This window comes from Sinocyclocheilus anshuiensis, unplaced genomic scaffold (assembly GCF_001515605.1).
Source record: "Sinocyclocheilus anshuiensis isolate Anshui unplaced genomic scaffold, SAMN03320099.WGS_v1.1 scaffold411, whole genome shotgun sequence".
NCBI classification, from domain to species: domain Eukaryota; kingdom Metazoa; phylum Chordata; class Actinopteri; order Cypriniformes; family Cyprinidae; genus Sinocyclocheilus; species Sinocyclocheilus anshuiensis.
This window is the reverse complement of record NW_015549608.1, coordinates 429,321-442,358: the sequence shown is the minus strand read 5'-3', so window position 1 is coordinate 442,358 and position 13,038 is coordinate 429,321. Positions and strand designations below refer to the sequence as shown.

Genomic DNA, 13,038 nt, shown 5'->3' with positions numbered 1-13,038 from the left:
ATGCATCAGTCCAAAATAAGTTAAATAAAAAGTGCCCATCCATAAAAAAGTGTCTCACACGGCTCCGGAGGGTGAACAGAGGCCTTCTATAGCGAATCGATGCGTTATTCAAAACGTAATAATCACTTTAATGTAGCTTGCGGCAGCGAGAGCGCGGACGTCTCCTTATGCTTTCTCTCGCCGTACTTTGATGTCATACACCGATCGATCTTCAAGTGGAACACACCTCTTTACTCTCGCGTGTCACGTGACCGAGTGTAATCGCAGCCCCTGTGATTGAAAAAATCGTGTTTTTTCATATCACGATATTATCGCAAATGCAATTAATCGTTCAGCCCTACATTAAACAGCTTGAAAGACCAAAGACAATTTTTAATATAACTCCGACTGGATTCGTCTGAAAGAAGAAAGTCATATACACCTAGGATGCCTTGAGGGTGAGTAATTTATGGTCTAATTTTCATTTTCGGGTGAACTAACCCTTTAATAATCAATTTAACTCATAAGACTTTAACTACTTTTATTTTTGATTAACTGGCTGCTAGAGATGCGAGCGGACTGACCTGCCAGATGATCATGAACAGATAGACTCCCGTCACTCTCTGTAAGGAGGACTTGGGGTCGAGCCAGCGCACGTATGTCCAGCTGGCGGGAGTGAACTGCAGCGCTGCGCGCTTGATCTTCCCCGTGGTGCTGTGGATGTCTCTGTGCAACACAAACACACTCGTTCAGCTCGGTCAGTCTCTGCCAGACGCTCTCAGAAGCAGTGTTAGAGTGGTTTCTTACTTGATGCTGGCCCAGTGATACGTGCGCATCTCCAGGAAGCGGCAGACGGTCATTCCCAGCCAGATCCCTCCGCCGTTACACAGCAGGATATCCAGAATGACCTGATCCCACCAGCACTCCGCGAAATTCGGAAGAAGATGCATGAAGAAGAGCTGCGTGGAGAGATTGCTCGAGTTATTGTGTCTCGTCGACCCACAAATTATTTTGGCAGTTTCTGTCATTAGCATGTTTCTAACGAACAAAGAGAAGTCGTAAGAAGCAGTTTTTAAGAAGTTAACTTAAGTAGTTTTAACAATTTTATTAATATATTGTGGTATTTATTTTAATTAATTGTATTTAATAATTAAATAAATAATAATAATAATAATAAATAAATAATAATTATTATTATTAATACATAATAATTGAATTAATATTTATTTATTTGTATTTAATTATATTTATCAATATTTCTCACTATACAATTTGGAGACAGACTCACTATAACAAAAAATATTTGTGATGAAGGATGAAGTGAGAAATATTGATCAACTCTGACTTCATCCTACATTTTAAATGCGTATTTTTTTTGTGTGTTTTTTTTTCACTGAGCATTTCACAATGCATTCTGGGATTGCTAAACTGGATTTTGAACAAAACTAAAATGAGAGTAATTATTTGGAGCCAGTTGCTGAACAATATCAAATTTTATTTTATCCCAAAAATTCCGTTTTAATATTATTAAAATTTCAACAATAATACGGCCCAATGAAAGGTGCTCTATTTATTAATTTATTTATGTCTTTTTTTTTTTTTAAATAAATTCTGTGTTGTTGGTTTTAATATTAATATTATTATTTTAAAAATCAAATTGTTTGATTTAATTTTAAAAAGCATGTTTTTATTAAATATGATTAAATTAACATTGTATTAAATATTTTATAATATTTTCAACAATAAGGCCCAATGAAATGTGTTTTTTTTAATTCACCCTTCATCTTAAATTATTTTTCTAAAATTGCCTTATTACTGATACATTTTAATGGTTTGGCTTTTTTAGAAATGTGTTGTCTGTTTTAATTTTTAATTGAATTAAATAATTTTGAAAAAAAAAAAAATTAAATTTTTTTTTTTTATATAATTAAATCTTTAAGAATTTTGTTGCGTGTTTTTGGCTTTTTTAATGTGTCTATATAGTTTTTATTAATTTTTAATTCAGTTTTAGTTATTTTAGTACTTCAAGTTAAACTAAATGAAAATGAGAAATGAAAGGTGTTTTATTTTTTATTTATCTTTTTTTTAGACATTCTGTGCTGTTGGTTTAAATATTTAATTTAATTAATTTTAAGATAAATTAATTTTATTTGAATTAATTAAAGGTTTAATTATTTTGTTGTGTTTTTGTCCTTTTTAACATGTCTATATTGTTCCTTATATTATTTTATTTCAGTTCAGTTTTAGTTTTTATTTCAGTTTTAGTTTTAGTTATTTTAGTACATCAATTTAAACTAAATAAAAATGAGAAATGTTTCCTTGGCAACTAGTTGAAGTAAAATAACTTTCTTTATTACTATTATTAATTTCTTATCATTAAGTAAATTCTGTGTTTAATTTCTCTGTATTCTGTGTTTTATGATTTAATACAAATTTATTATCGAAAAGAGTGGCAATCAAATGAATTAATCCTGTTGAAAACAATTTGTTTAATCTCTTAAAAAGTAATCAAATGAAAATGTAACAATTCCTTTTATTTTCTGGCAAACATAATCAAGTGGTCATTAGCTGTGAAACATCATATGTGAGCCTGGAGCACAAAAGCAGTCTTAAGTCTCTGGGGTATATTTGTAGCAATAGCCAACAATACATTGTATGGGTCACAATTATAGATTTTACTTTTATGCCAAAAATCATTAGGATATTAAGTAAAGATCATGTTCTATGAAGATATTTTGTAAATTTCCTACCGTAAATATATTTGATTAGTAATATGCATTTCTAAGAACTTCATTTGGACAACTTTAAAGATGATTTTCTCAATATTTAGATTTTTTTGCACCCTCAGATTCCAGATTTTCAAATAGTTGTATCTCGTCCAAATATCGTCCTAACAAACCATACATCAATGGAAAGCTTATTTATTCAGCTTTCAGATGATGCATAAACCTCAATTTCAAAAAATTGACACTTAAGACTGGTTTTGTGCTCCAGGGTCACATATATTCTTCTATGAATGGCTGTGAGAGCGAAGTGTGAGGCCTTCACCTCGGTCAGCTCCCAGGTGATGCTGATGGTCCAGCACAGTCCATAGCTGCGGATCAGCAGAGCCTTCATTCCCCAGCCCCAGAAATGACTGAAGGCGAAGATGTCGAAGTGGCTGAGGATTCGCTCCCAGGTGATCACATGACAGTTCACGGCATACTCCTGTCAATCATCACCGCAGTGACACTTCAAGTCAAGCCACCTTTATTTATACAGCGCTTTATACAATACTGATCGTGTCAAAGCAGCTGTACAGTGGACAATAACAAAGAGACAATTTTCCAGCTAAAATCAGTTCATGCTTTTTGATTATTTAATCAAAAAGCATTTAATTTATTATTTAGCATGCGCTAAAGTTGCTATTTTGGGTGTAACTACATTAAACTGAATAAGTTTTATGTTCTCAATCTGTCCACCATTTTAAATTATTAAAAAATAATAATAATAATTCTGGATACTGTTTTAATTTAATTTTAATAATCAAATGGTTTGATTTAATTTTAATAATGAAAAATAATTTAATTTAATATTTTTTTATGTTCTCAAATGTGTCCTCCATCTTAAATTATTTTTTCTAAATTCATTCCATATTTTAATTTTACTGGATTCTGTATTTAATTTTAAAAATCAAATAAATTGATTACATTTTTAAAAAGCATGTATTTTATTAAATTATTATTATTATTTGAAATATTACATTATAAAAATATTTTATTAGTATTTTTTTTAAATATTAAATTGTAAAAAATAGTTTATACAATTTTCAACAATAGGACCCAATGAAATGTGTGTTTTTTTTTTTATTATTCATCCTGCATCTTAAATTATTTTTCTAAAATGTGCCTTATTACTGATATATTTTAATGGTTTGACTTAATTCTAATAATCAAAGAACATGTCTAATTATTTAAATTCATAAACCTTATTCAACAATAAATGTTAATTAAATAATTTTAAAATAAAAAAATGCATTGACAAATAATTTTAATTTAATTAAAGCTTCAATAATTTAGTTCTGCATTTTTGTCTTTTTTTAATATGTCTTTTTTATTTATAATTTATATCTAAAATATTATACAGTTATTTTAGTATATCAAATTAAGTTAAATTAAATTGAGAAATGTTTCCTTGGCAACTAGTTGAAATAAAAGAAGTTACATTTTTTTTAAATATCGTATTTCAGTTCATGTTTATTTTATGTCAAGTCGCAATTTTTTTATGGTTTTAGTTTTACTAATAAAATATATAAAGCTGATTTGTGAATATTTTTGAACATAATGCATTCGTGAGCTGTTCCTTTAACAACAGAACTAGGTCATCACTGACCATGACGTCGGCTTCCCGTTTGGCGTAGCGCAGATTGGGATCCAGCCAGAACATGAGAGACTTGACCTGCTCCCAGTTCAGGAAGATGATGAAAACCAGGAAGAGGAAGTAAAGCACACTCAACCCTGCACAACCACATAAGCACACAACCACACCCTTCAGAAAGAGGAAGCACGCCAACCTACAAACCCAACCACTCAGACCTGCCCTTTCATCCTCTATTCATGTTTATTATTAGGCTTCAAAAACAAGCGTCTGATCCACTCACCGAACACTATCCGCCATATTGCTGGATGGGGTCTCGTGAAAGGACCTGAAAAGAGACAGAGAGGTTATGAACGATTAGTCGACGTCATCGACAATAAAAAATGTTGACAAATATTTGAATCGTCTCATATGAGGTAAAGTAAGGGCCTGCAGTAACGCGGTTTGACCAGTGTGGCGCTGTAGTGCAAGACTGTACTGAGCAACTCACAGCAAAGTCTGTTGTCGTTATTCATTTAGAGGTAAAAAGTAGAAAACAGCAGTTCCCTTTCAGTCGGTCACTCCCGACGTCATTTATACGTTTTATATAGTGCATTTATATAGTGTTTTATACGTTTTATATAGTGCATTTATATAGTGCTTTATGCAATCGATTGCTTTAAAGATTAAACATGAAAAAACGTGTCAGTGTCGCTTTCATTTAGAATTGCAACTTGATTGTCTGCTATAAAGCAGCTCTCCAGTGTTAAGCTAACTAATGTTATATCTTTTTATTATTTACAATAAAATAAAAAATTTAATTAAATACATAAATTAATTAAAACACAAAAATGACGAAAAAGTGATAGTTTGGTTCGCACAGATATTTTATTAAAATTCCGACAATAACAGCGTCCAAAGAAATTAGTTTTTTTGTTGTTGTTTTTTTAATGAAATTTGTCCTTCATCTTAAATGATTTTTCTAAAACTTGTCCGATTTATATTTTTCCAAATTTTGTTTTAATGGTTTGACTTAATTTTAAATAACCAAAAAGCAAGCCTAATCGTTTAAATCCATAAAACTTCACAAAAAATTAACAATAATTGGGTTCAATAGAATTGTGTTTTATTTTTTTATTTAATTAATTTTAAAAATAAATAAATTTATTTTAAAACATTTTAATTTAATTAAAGCTTAATTTTGTTGTGTTTTTGTCTTTTTTTAATATGTAATATATATGTTATATATAGTTTTGATTCATTTTTATTTCAGTTTTAGATACTTTAGTACATAAAGTTAAACTAAATAAATGAGAAATGTTTACTAGCATGAATGTTAACTTGCTGAAAGAAATTAAGAACGTCTGTTTGTCATCTCATTTTGTGTGCCAAATATTTGTATTGTAAAAAATATATATATATATATTTTTTTTTAATTATATATGTATATTGTTTACAAAATATATATATTTTTTTTTTTACATAATTATAATATAATTTTTTAAAATATATTTTAATATATATAAAACAGAATAATTGTAATTACATAATGGTAATACAACTGTAATAGCAATATAATTGTTTGACATTTTACAAAGCTGAAGTGATTACTGTGTTTTATTTATTAGTTAGAATATGAATAAGTCAATAGTTTAACTTCGCAAAAGCTGAATAATCGATCTAAGCCTACTGACTGATCAGTGAAATCTCTGACCATTAATCATTCACATAATCATTAGATTCATTGATTATCAAACTAATCATCTGTTGTGGTCCTATTATGAAGCCGATCACATGTGTGACCATGATCATAAAACACTTTAGGCCAAACATGCTGGGCACGGAGCTCTTCAGTGCGACATCACGACTCTTACCGTTGGGGAAGGCGAGAACGCTGATGACCAAGAAGAAGGAGATGACCAGGATGAGACCCACCCACAGGTTATTGTCAGTGTTTCCATCATCTCTGCAACAGAAACATGCGGTCACACTCTGAAACAATTCACCACACACACACACACACACACACACAGACACAGACGCACACAGAGACACACACACACACTCTCTCACACACACACACACACACAGCCACACACTCTCACACACACAGCCACACACTCTCACACACACAGCCACACACTCTCACACACACAGCCACACACTCTCACACACACAGCCACACACTCTCACACACACAGCCACACACTCTCACACACACAGCCACACACTCTCACACACACAGCCACACACTCACACTCTCTCTCACACACACACACACACACACACACACACACACACAGCCACACACTCTCACACACACAGCCACACACTCTCACACACACAGCCACACACAGACACACACAGACACACACACACACCAGAAGATGCAGTCAGACGCGTCACACAACTGAACACAAAGAATGAACGTGTGTAATTACACTGCAGGAAAATAGCTTCCTGACATTTTGAAAACATAAATCATTTTTCTTCTATTGACAATGCTGTTGAAAGAGTCTGAAACCGACAGCGTGGGAACTACCACTTCTGTTTTCACCCAAGCAAACACATCATCGTCAGATGACGGCAGTCACGAAATGGACAAAAAAACGTAATGTTGCAATGAGATGAAAGTTGCAACAGATTTTCTTCCATATTGTGAGTGGATTGCAGTGGATTTCAAGAAAGGGGCGGAGTTTGAGCAGATAAATGATTGGAGAAGTCTTGCAAATGCATTAGAGGGGAGTCCGATGTTTTCACTGGAAGATCAAGTAAAAAAAACTAAACAAAATGCATAATGGATGAACCGTTCACAATAAGATCAATAACATGCATTTAGAAAAAAAAGGTGAATTTTCATGTCAGTTATATCTAAGAATAAATATCTTAAAGTCGGCATGAAACAGAGGTTGTACTGTATTTTCAACTGAAATTGAAAACAAGAAAAAAAAAAAAAAGTAGGACGGACTTGATTTTATTCATCTGTTTTTAATTCGATTGTAAAAGGTGAGCCGTGCTGAACTGCAGCGAGCCTCACATACATGACAAACGGCAAGCGTTTACAGCGCAGAAGAGCAACTTATGAAATTTCGATTAAAGATTGCAAAGTCAGTTTTGATAAATGCACAGATTTTGTTTGTGCACATAATTGTTTACAATAAGACCAGTTAAAAAGAAAAAACAGATGAAAATAGAAGGAAGGAATAATAGGAGAAAAATAAAAAAGGAGAAAATAAAAATAGAAAAATAAAACCAATAAAAATAGAAGAAATGTAAATAGAAAATAAAAACGGAAAAAATTGAAAAATAAAAATAGAAGAAAAAAGAAAAATGAATGGATAACATGGATATAATTTGTAATTTTTATCCTATTGTTTATAATATTTATTTTCTCAGTCATTGTCTTTATGGGCAGGGCCTGAATTTCGTTTTGGAAAATGGGGGGGATTTTTTAATTTGAGGGGATTTTTTTAGACATATTTTCAAACTACAATCGTCCAACCTAAATGTTTCGTCACCCGGTGTATTTGTGTTTTACTATTTATAATGTTGTTGATTCATATTTATATTGTGAGGAAGATTCTTAAAAAGAACTTTGATTTCAAACTCTGAATTTAATTTATTTTAACTAAAAAAGACAAGTAAACAGTCAGTAATAAAATAAGAACAGATAAATGACAAGCAACGGCACAAACAAATACAACAAAAAGATACAAATAAACTGTGCTTTAGGTTTTTCAGGTATAACCATAATATTCAGGTACAGAAATACCACAAAAACTTTTGAACAAGATGATGTGTACATTTTTCTTATTTTTGATTAAAGATCATATTTTATTCATTTAGTACTGCACTTCAGGAGCTACATAAATACATACGTGTTTCCCAGAAGACAAAATAAGGACAATTTGCTAAACTCTGCAGGACACCGGCCCTCCAGGACCGAGTTTGGGCACCCCGCTTTAGAGAATAAGATGGTACTAATTTATCTTAACGGCAGTTGCTCAGTTGGTGGCAGCCCAAAAGTATCTGACCAGAATAATTAGTCACTTCTCAAATCGAACACACCTTTCACGCCTTTCCTGTTTGAGCTGGTGGTTCTTTTCTTAATGCATCGTTTTTTCCTTCTGGAGCATCAGTGAGCGTTTGAACCTTTTTGTAATAGTTGTGTATGAGTCCCTTAGTTGTCCTCAGTGTGAAAAGATGGATCTCAAAATCATACAGTCATTGTTGGAAAGGGTTCAAATATGCAAAATATGCTCAAAATGGGACCTGAAGGATTGTTCTGAAGAACAGCAGGCAGTTGAACTGTTCAGGACAAACAAGGGACTCATGAACAACTATCACAAAACATAAAAACAGTCGTAGATCATCCAGGAAATGACGCACAGTATTAATATTCAAGGGTGTGTAAACTTTTGAACGGGGTCATTTTTATAAATTCTGTTCATATTTTGTCTTGTGGAGTACATATATATATATAAACATGTTTTGTGAAATAGCTTAATCAAGACAGTACTAAATAAAAAATAACATGCAATTTTCATGATCCCGATTCATGAATTCGTGAAAATTATGAACATTTTGCATATTCTTCAAGGGGTATGTAAACTTGTGCAGAACTGTATATGTAAGGGATAATCAACGGCTAGCTGTGCATTAGACGATTTGAATGCACGACGTGGAGGCGAAGAACCACCCGACGCGCGGCGGATAACACCGTATAAACTAAATGACACGCGAAAATCGTCCATTTAGCCTAGCTACGTAAATCAGAAATGTTTACGGGCCCCCAAAAAATAGCATAAAGTGTTTTTTTTCTTATTTAAATTAGTTTAAACAAATTTAAAAACCACATTTGCATTTACAATTTTATTTTGCATGGAGAGGATTGTGCCAGTTTCTCTAATCTTTTTCTTAAATGTTGTGTTTGTACGTGTGTTTCTTCACAATAAATGATTTGCATCTAATTCAAAGTGCGACTGAAGTGTCCAAATATGACAAAGAGTGAAAAATTGAAGGGGGTCTGAATACTTTCCGTACCCACTGTATATAAATTACATATAAATTGTATATTATTTTCAAATATAGCAGCTTGACTGATTATATATAATCAAATTATTATAATTTAATTATATTTAATGTTTAAATAAAAAATAGTATATTTAAATAGATGAACTTATATAACTAATATATAATAAAATATTATATATTATATAAATGATATATTATACATTTTAATATCCTTCAATATCAATATTCTTATATATTAAAATATATATACATTTTAATATCCATAATATCTAATAAAATATAATATAAAATTGAATAGATTTAATAAAATATACATATATAAATTGTATATTATTTTCAGATATAGCAGCTTGACTGATTATATATAATCAAATTATTTATTATAATTTAATTATATTTAATGTTTAAATAAAAAATAGTATATTTAAATTATATAATTAATATAAAAATTAAATATATTTAATGCAATTTATATAGAAACAAATCACATATTATATATATATAATATAGTTTGACTGATTGTTATCCAGTATTGCGCAGACAGATGATGAGAGGTTAAAAACAGTACTTTAATAGTGAGCAAATGCACAGAAAACTATAAGCTTATTGTACACATTTACATGTATGCATTTGGCAAGCAAGTTTATCCAGCGATTTACAGTGCATTCATGCTAAACATTTGATCTATTCACACTCTGGGAATCGAACCCATGACCCTGACACTGGCTGAGCTACAGAAACAAGGCATTAAACGAACATTTATATATACATTCAATTCAGATGTAATTAAAGTTCAGTTCACAAATGGGTCATTTGTCCTCGATCTCACCCGTCCAATCAAACCTCTTGCTTGATGGTGATCAAGGGCTGCGTTGAGACAAAGAAAAATAAAAGAGATTTCAGTGCGTTTGAACATTGTTCAGCGTGTTTTGTTGTTTTCAAGCATTGGTTAAATTACCAGAGTGTTGAAATGAGCTCGGCACACGGCTTTACTCTCCCAGTAGATCAGAATCAGAGCCAGAATCAACTCGAAGCCACACAACACACTGATCACCACCTTCAGCCCCACAAACAATTTTATCTGGAGAAAAACAAATCAGCGACTGACGATTGAAAATCAACACCAGCTCAGAAGTGTGTGCATATGCATGTTTGCTGTAGCGTACCTTTCTACTGGCATCTGGGCTGTTAGGCTGTAAAATGAAAGAAATGAATGAGATTTATGGACATTTCTGCAACTCTGGCTTCAATAAGTTATGAAGTTATGAACAATCACAAATTACCGGACCCGGATGTCCTTCATTTAATATTGGACAGAGAACTATAGCTACGATGGACCAGAAAAGACTGATAATGTTGAATGCGAAGGACAGCTTCACCTTTCAGGAGATAAATCATCAAATTCAGTTTCAAGCATGATCAAATAAAAGGTTATGAACAATATTTGTCCTCTGATCACTCACCACTGGCATGAATGGAGAATTTCCAGCTGTAAATGTCAGAATGCCACTTGCAATGAACTAAAAGATAGATTTTTAAAACAGACTTCAGCACAGATACAGTATCATCTTGAATGTTCAGATGTGTGTGTTTACACTGATGAAAGTTCAAGAACGAGCTGTGATAGATGCAGACTCACCAGGGCACTAGGTAGGGTGTACACTAGATGAGACGGACCGTATTCAAGAGCAATGAGGCTGCCGATGCAAATGACAAACACTCCGATGCTGAGCTGAGCGACCTGAAATATTCATATAAATAATAATAAAACAGTCTGAGATCAGAAGTTCTCCATTAAAATCCTGCATAAAGTGTAAAACAAAAATCTGTTAGACTCTGTTAGGCATTATTTCTAGGTGACTAATGAAATGTAAATAAATGAATGTCATTGATCATGTGACTATGCACTGAAAAAAATGATTCTAATTTTTTTAAGGTAAGTGGTTGCAAACAATTTATTTTAGCTACGTTTAAATAAATTTAAAAATGTTGAACGTTAGTCAACTAAATTTGTTTATTTAAATGTAGCTAAAATACATTGATTGCAACCACTTACCTTAAAAAAATGTAGCATATTCAATGAAGCCTGTTTCTGCACTGAATTGAAAAAAATAAAATAAAAAATACAAAATGTATATATATATATATATATATATATATATAAAGGTAATTGCAATCTCACATTTCTAAAAAAAAATTCTCACAATTCTGATTTTTATTTCTCAGAATTGCATGATATAAACAAAAACTTTGATATAAACTCGCAATTCCAAGTTACGAGGTCAGTAATTGCGTGATATAAACCTGAATTGCAAACTGCGAGTTTATATCTCGCAATTTTGACTTTATAACATGCAACCACAAATTATAAAGTCAAAATTTTGAGATATAAACTCACAATTGTAAGAAAATTTTCAGTGTTTTTTCCCCCTCAGAATTGGACTTTATAACTGAGAAAAGAAGTCAGAATTCCGAGATAAAAAAAAAATCTTTTTTATTTTTATTGAGTGGTGGAAACAGGCTTCCATATGTGACGAATAATCATCAGATTGAGTTTTCAAATTAAGTTTTGTACAGCATTCAGTACAAAAATCCCACTGAAATGTCTCAAATACAAATCGCCTGAAGTGAATTCTCGTTTATTTTCTCTGAACAGACAGTAAAGTAGTATGTGTATATTTGATGGAAATCTCTATAGTTATTTAAAATGATAACATATAAATGCTCATGGGTGTGGAATCAGGGTCACAAATCAACCCGCATTCAGGCCAAAAATATCACTGAAACTGACTAATTCCTGTCGATTTTCTCTTAACATCTGATAAACTACTGTCTAGTTTCTCTGCAGATACTAAACTGAAACTAAACTCTAAAAAACACACCAATGTGAAGGAAACACAACAACTGCATCGATATCCACAGTTTTTATGGAATAACAAAGGTAAAAAATTGTGAAATAAATAAATAAATCATAAAATAAAGTAATTTGTGCATTTAAATGTGGTACGTACCCCGAGTTCCTTTGGTCGTCCTTTCAGAAAGACCTTGTAAGCGTCTTTGAAGATGCAGGTGAATTTCTCAGGCATCAGCTGGCCGTCTCTCATGTTCCTGAGGTTTCCCAGAGGAATGTTGATGACCATACAATCATCCGGCTTAAACGTGTAGCGCATCTCTCCACCCCAAAACAAGAGGCATGGAAGAACTCTCAAAGTTATGAACAAACCTTTACAGAAAGTCTTTAATAACATGGTCACACTTTATTTTAAAGTCCAATTCTTGCCATTAACAAACCACTAAGTATGACTTTTGCCTCAATAAACTCCTAATTTGCTGCTTATTAATATTTAGTAAGGTAGTTGTTAAGTTTAGGGTATTTGGTAGGATTATAAATGTAGAATATGTGCTTTATAAGCACTAATAAACAGCCAATGGGTTAATAATAGGCATGCTAAGAAGCAACTAGTTAATAGTGAGAATTGGTCCCTATACTAAAGTGTTACCAAAACATTAGTGCAAAAACATTTATGCATCATTCATGGAACATTTTTTCTTAAATGTTTTTACTCATGTAGCTTTTTTAAGGGGAGACACTGCAGGCAAAAACACAGTGCCTTTTGGGTGTTTTCTTTCCACTAGTCTGAAAAAACACTTTATGAAAAACCAAAAAGCCCAAAATCTCAAACTTGACAC

At 31.9% G+C, this 13,038-nt stretch overlaps 2 protein-coding genes across 4 annotated transcripts in view; both read right to left on the bottom strand.

Annotated features, from left to right (window-relative positions):
- The window catches only part of LOC107659070 (phosphatidylserine synthase 1-like), a 22,003-nt gene extending 15,118 nt beyond the window's left edge, over window positions 1–6,885 (bottom strand). Inside the window, exons 1-7 of the mRNA XM_016447883.1 lie at window positions 6,872–6,885; window positions 6,189–6,280; window positions 4,619–4,663; window positions 4,351–4,475; window positions 3,028–3,186; window positions 787–938; window positions 564–705 (exon numbers count right to left, since the gene is read on the bottom strand). Coding sequence (XP_016303369.1) covers window positions 564–705; window positions 787–938; window positions 3,028–3,186; window positions 4,351–4,475; window positions 4,619–4,663; window positions 6,189–6,280; window positions 6,872–6,885 — 729 coding nt within the window. The remainder of the gene's footprint in view (window positions 1–563; window positions 706–786; window positions 939–3,027; window positions 3,187–4,350; window positions 4,476–4,618; window positions 4,664–6,188; window positions 6,281–6,871) is intronic.
- A 3,023-nt stretch (window positions 6,886–9,908) lies between these two features.
- Window positions 9,909–13,038, bottom strand: part of LOC107659080 (uncharacterized) — a 4,554-nt gene continuing 1,424 nt past the window's right edge. Inside the window, exons 2-8 of one of the 3 annotated variants that reach the window (XM_016447895.1) lie at window positions 12,360–12,520; window positions 10,988–11,089; window positions 10,812–10,868; window positions 10,632–10,727; window positions 10,515–10,541; window positions 10,307–10,429; window positions 9,909–10,215 (exon numbers count right to left, since the gene is read on the bottom strand). In XM_016447895.1, coding sequence (XP_016303381.1) covers window positions 10,186–10,215; window positions 10,307–10,429; window positions 10,515–10,541; window positions 10,632–10,727; window positions 10,812–10,868; window positions 10,988–11,089; window positions 12,360–12,518 — 594 coding nt within the window. In that variant the 5' untranslated portion in view covers window positions 12,519–12,520 and the 3' untranslated portion in view covers window positions 9,909–10,185. Of the gene's footprint in view, window positions 10,216–10,306; window positions 10,430–10,514; window positions 10,542–10,631; window positions 10,728–10,811; window positions 10,869–10,987; window positions 11,090–12,359; window positions 12,611–13,038 lie in introns of those variants that run through there. The other 2 variants (XM_016447893.1, XM_016447894.1) reach the window with 2 other exon arrangements.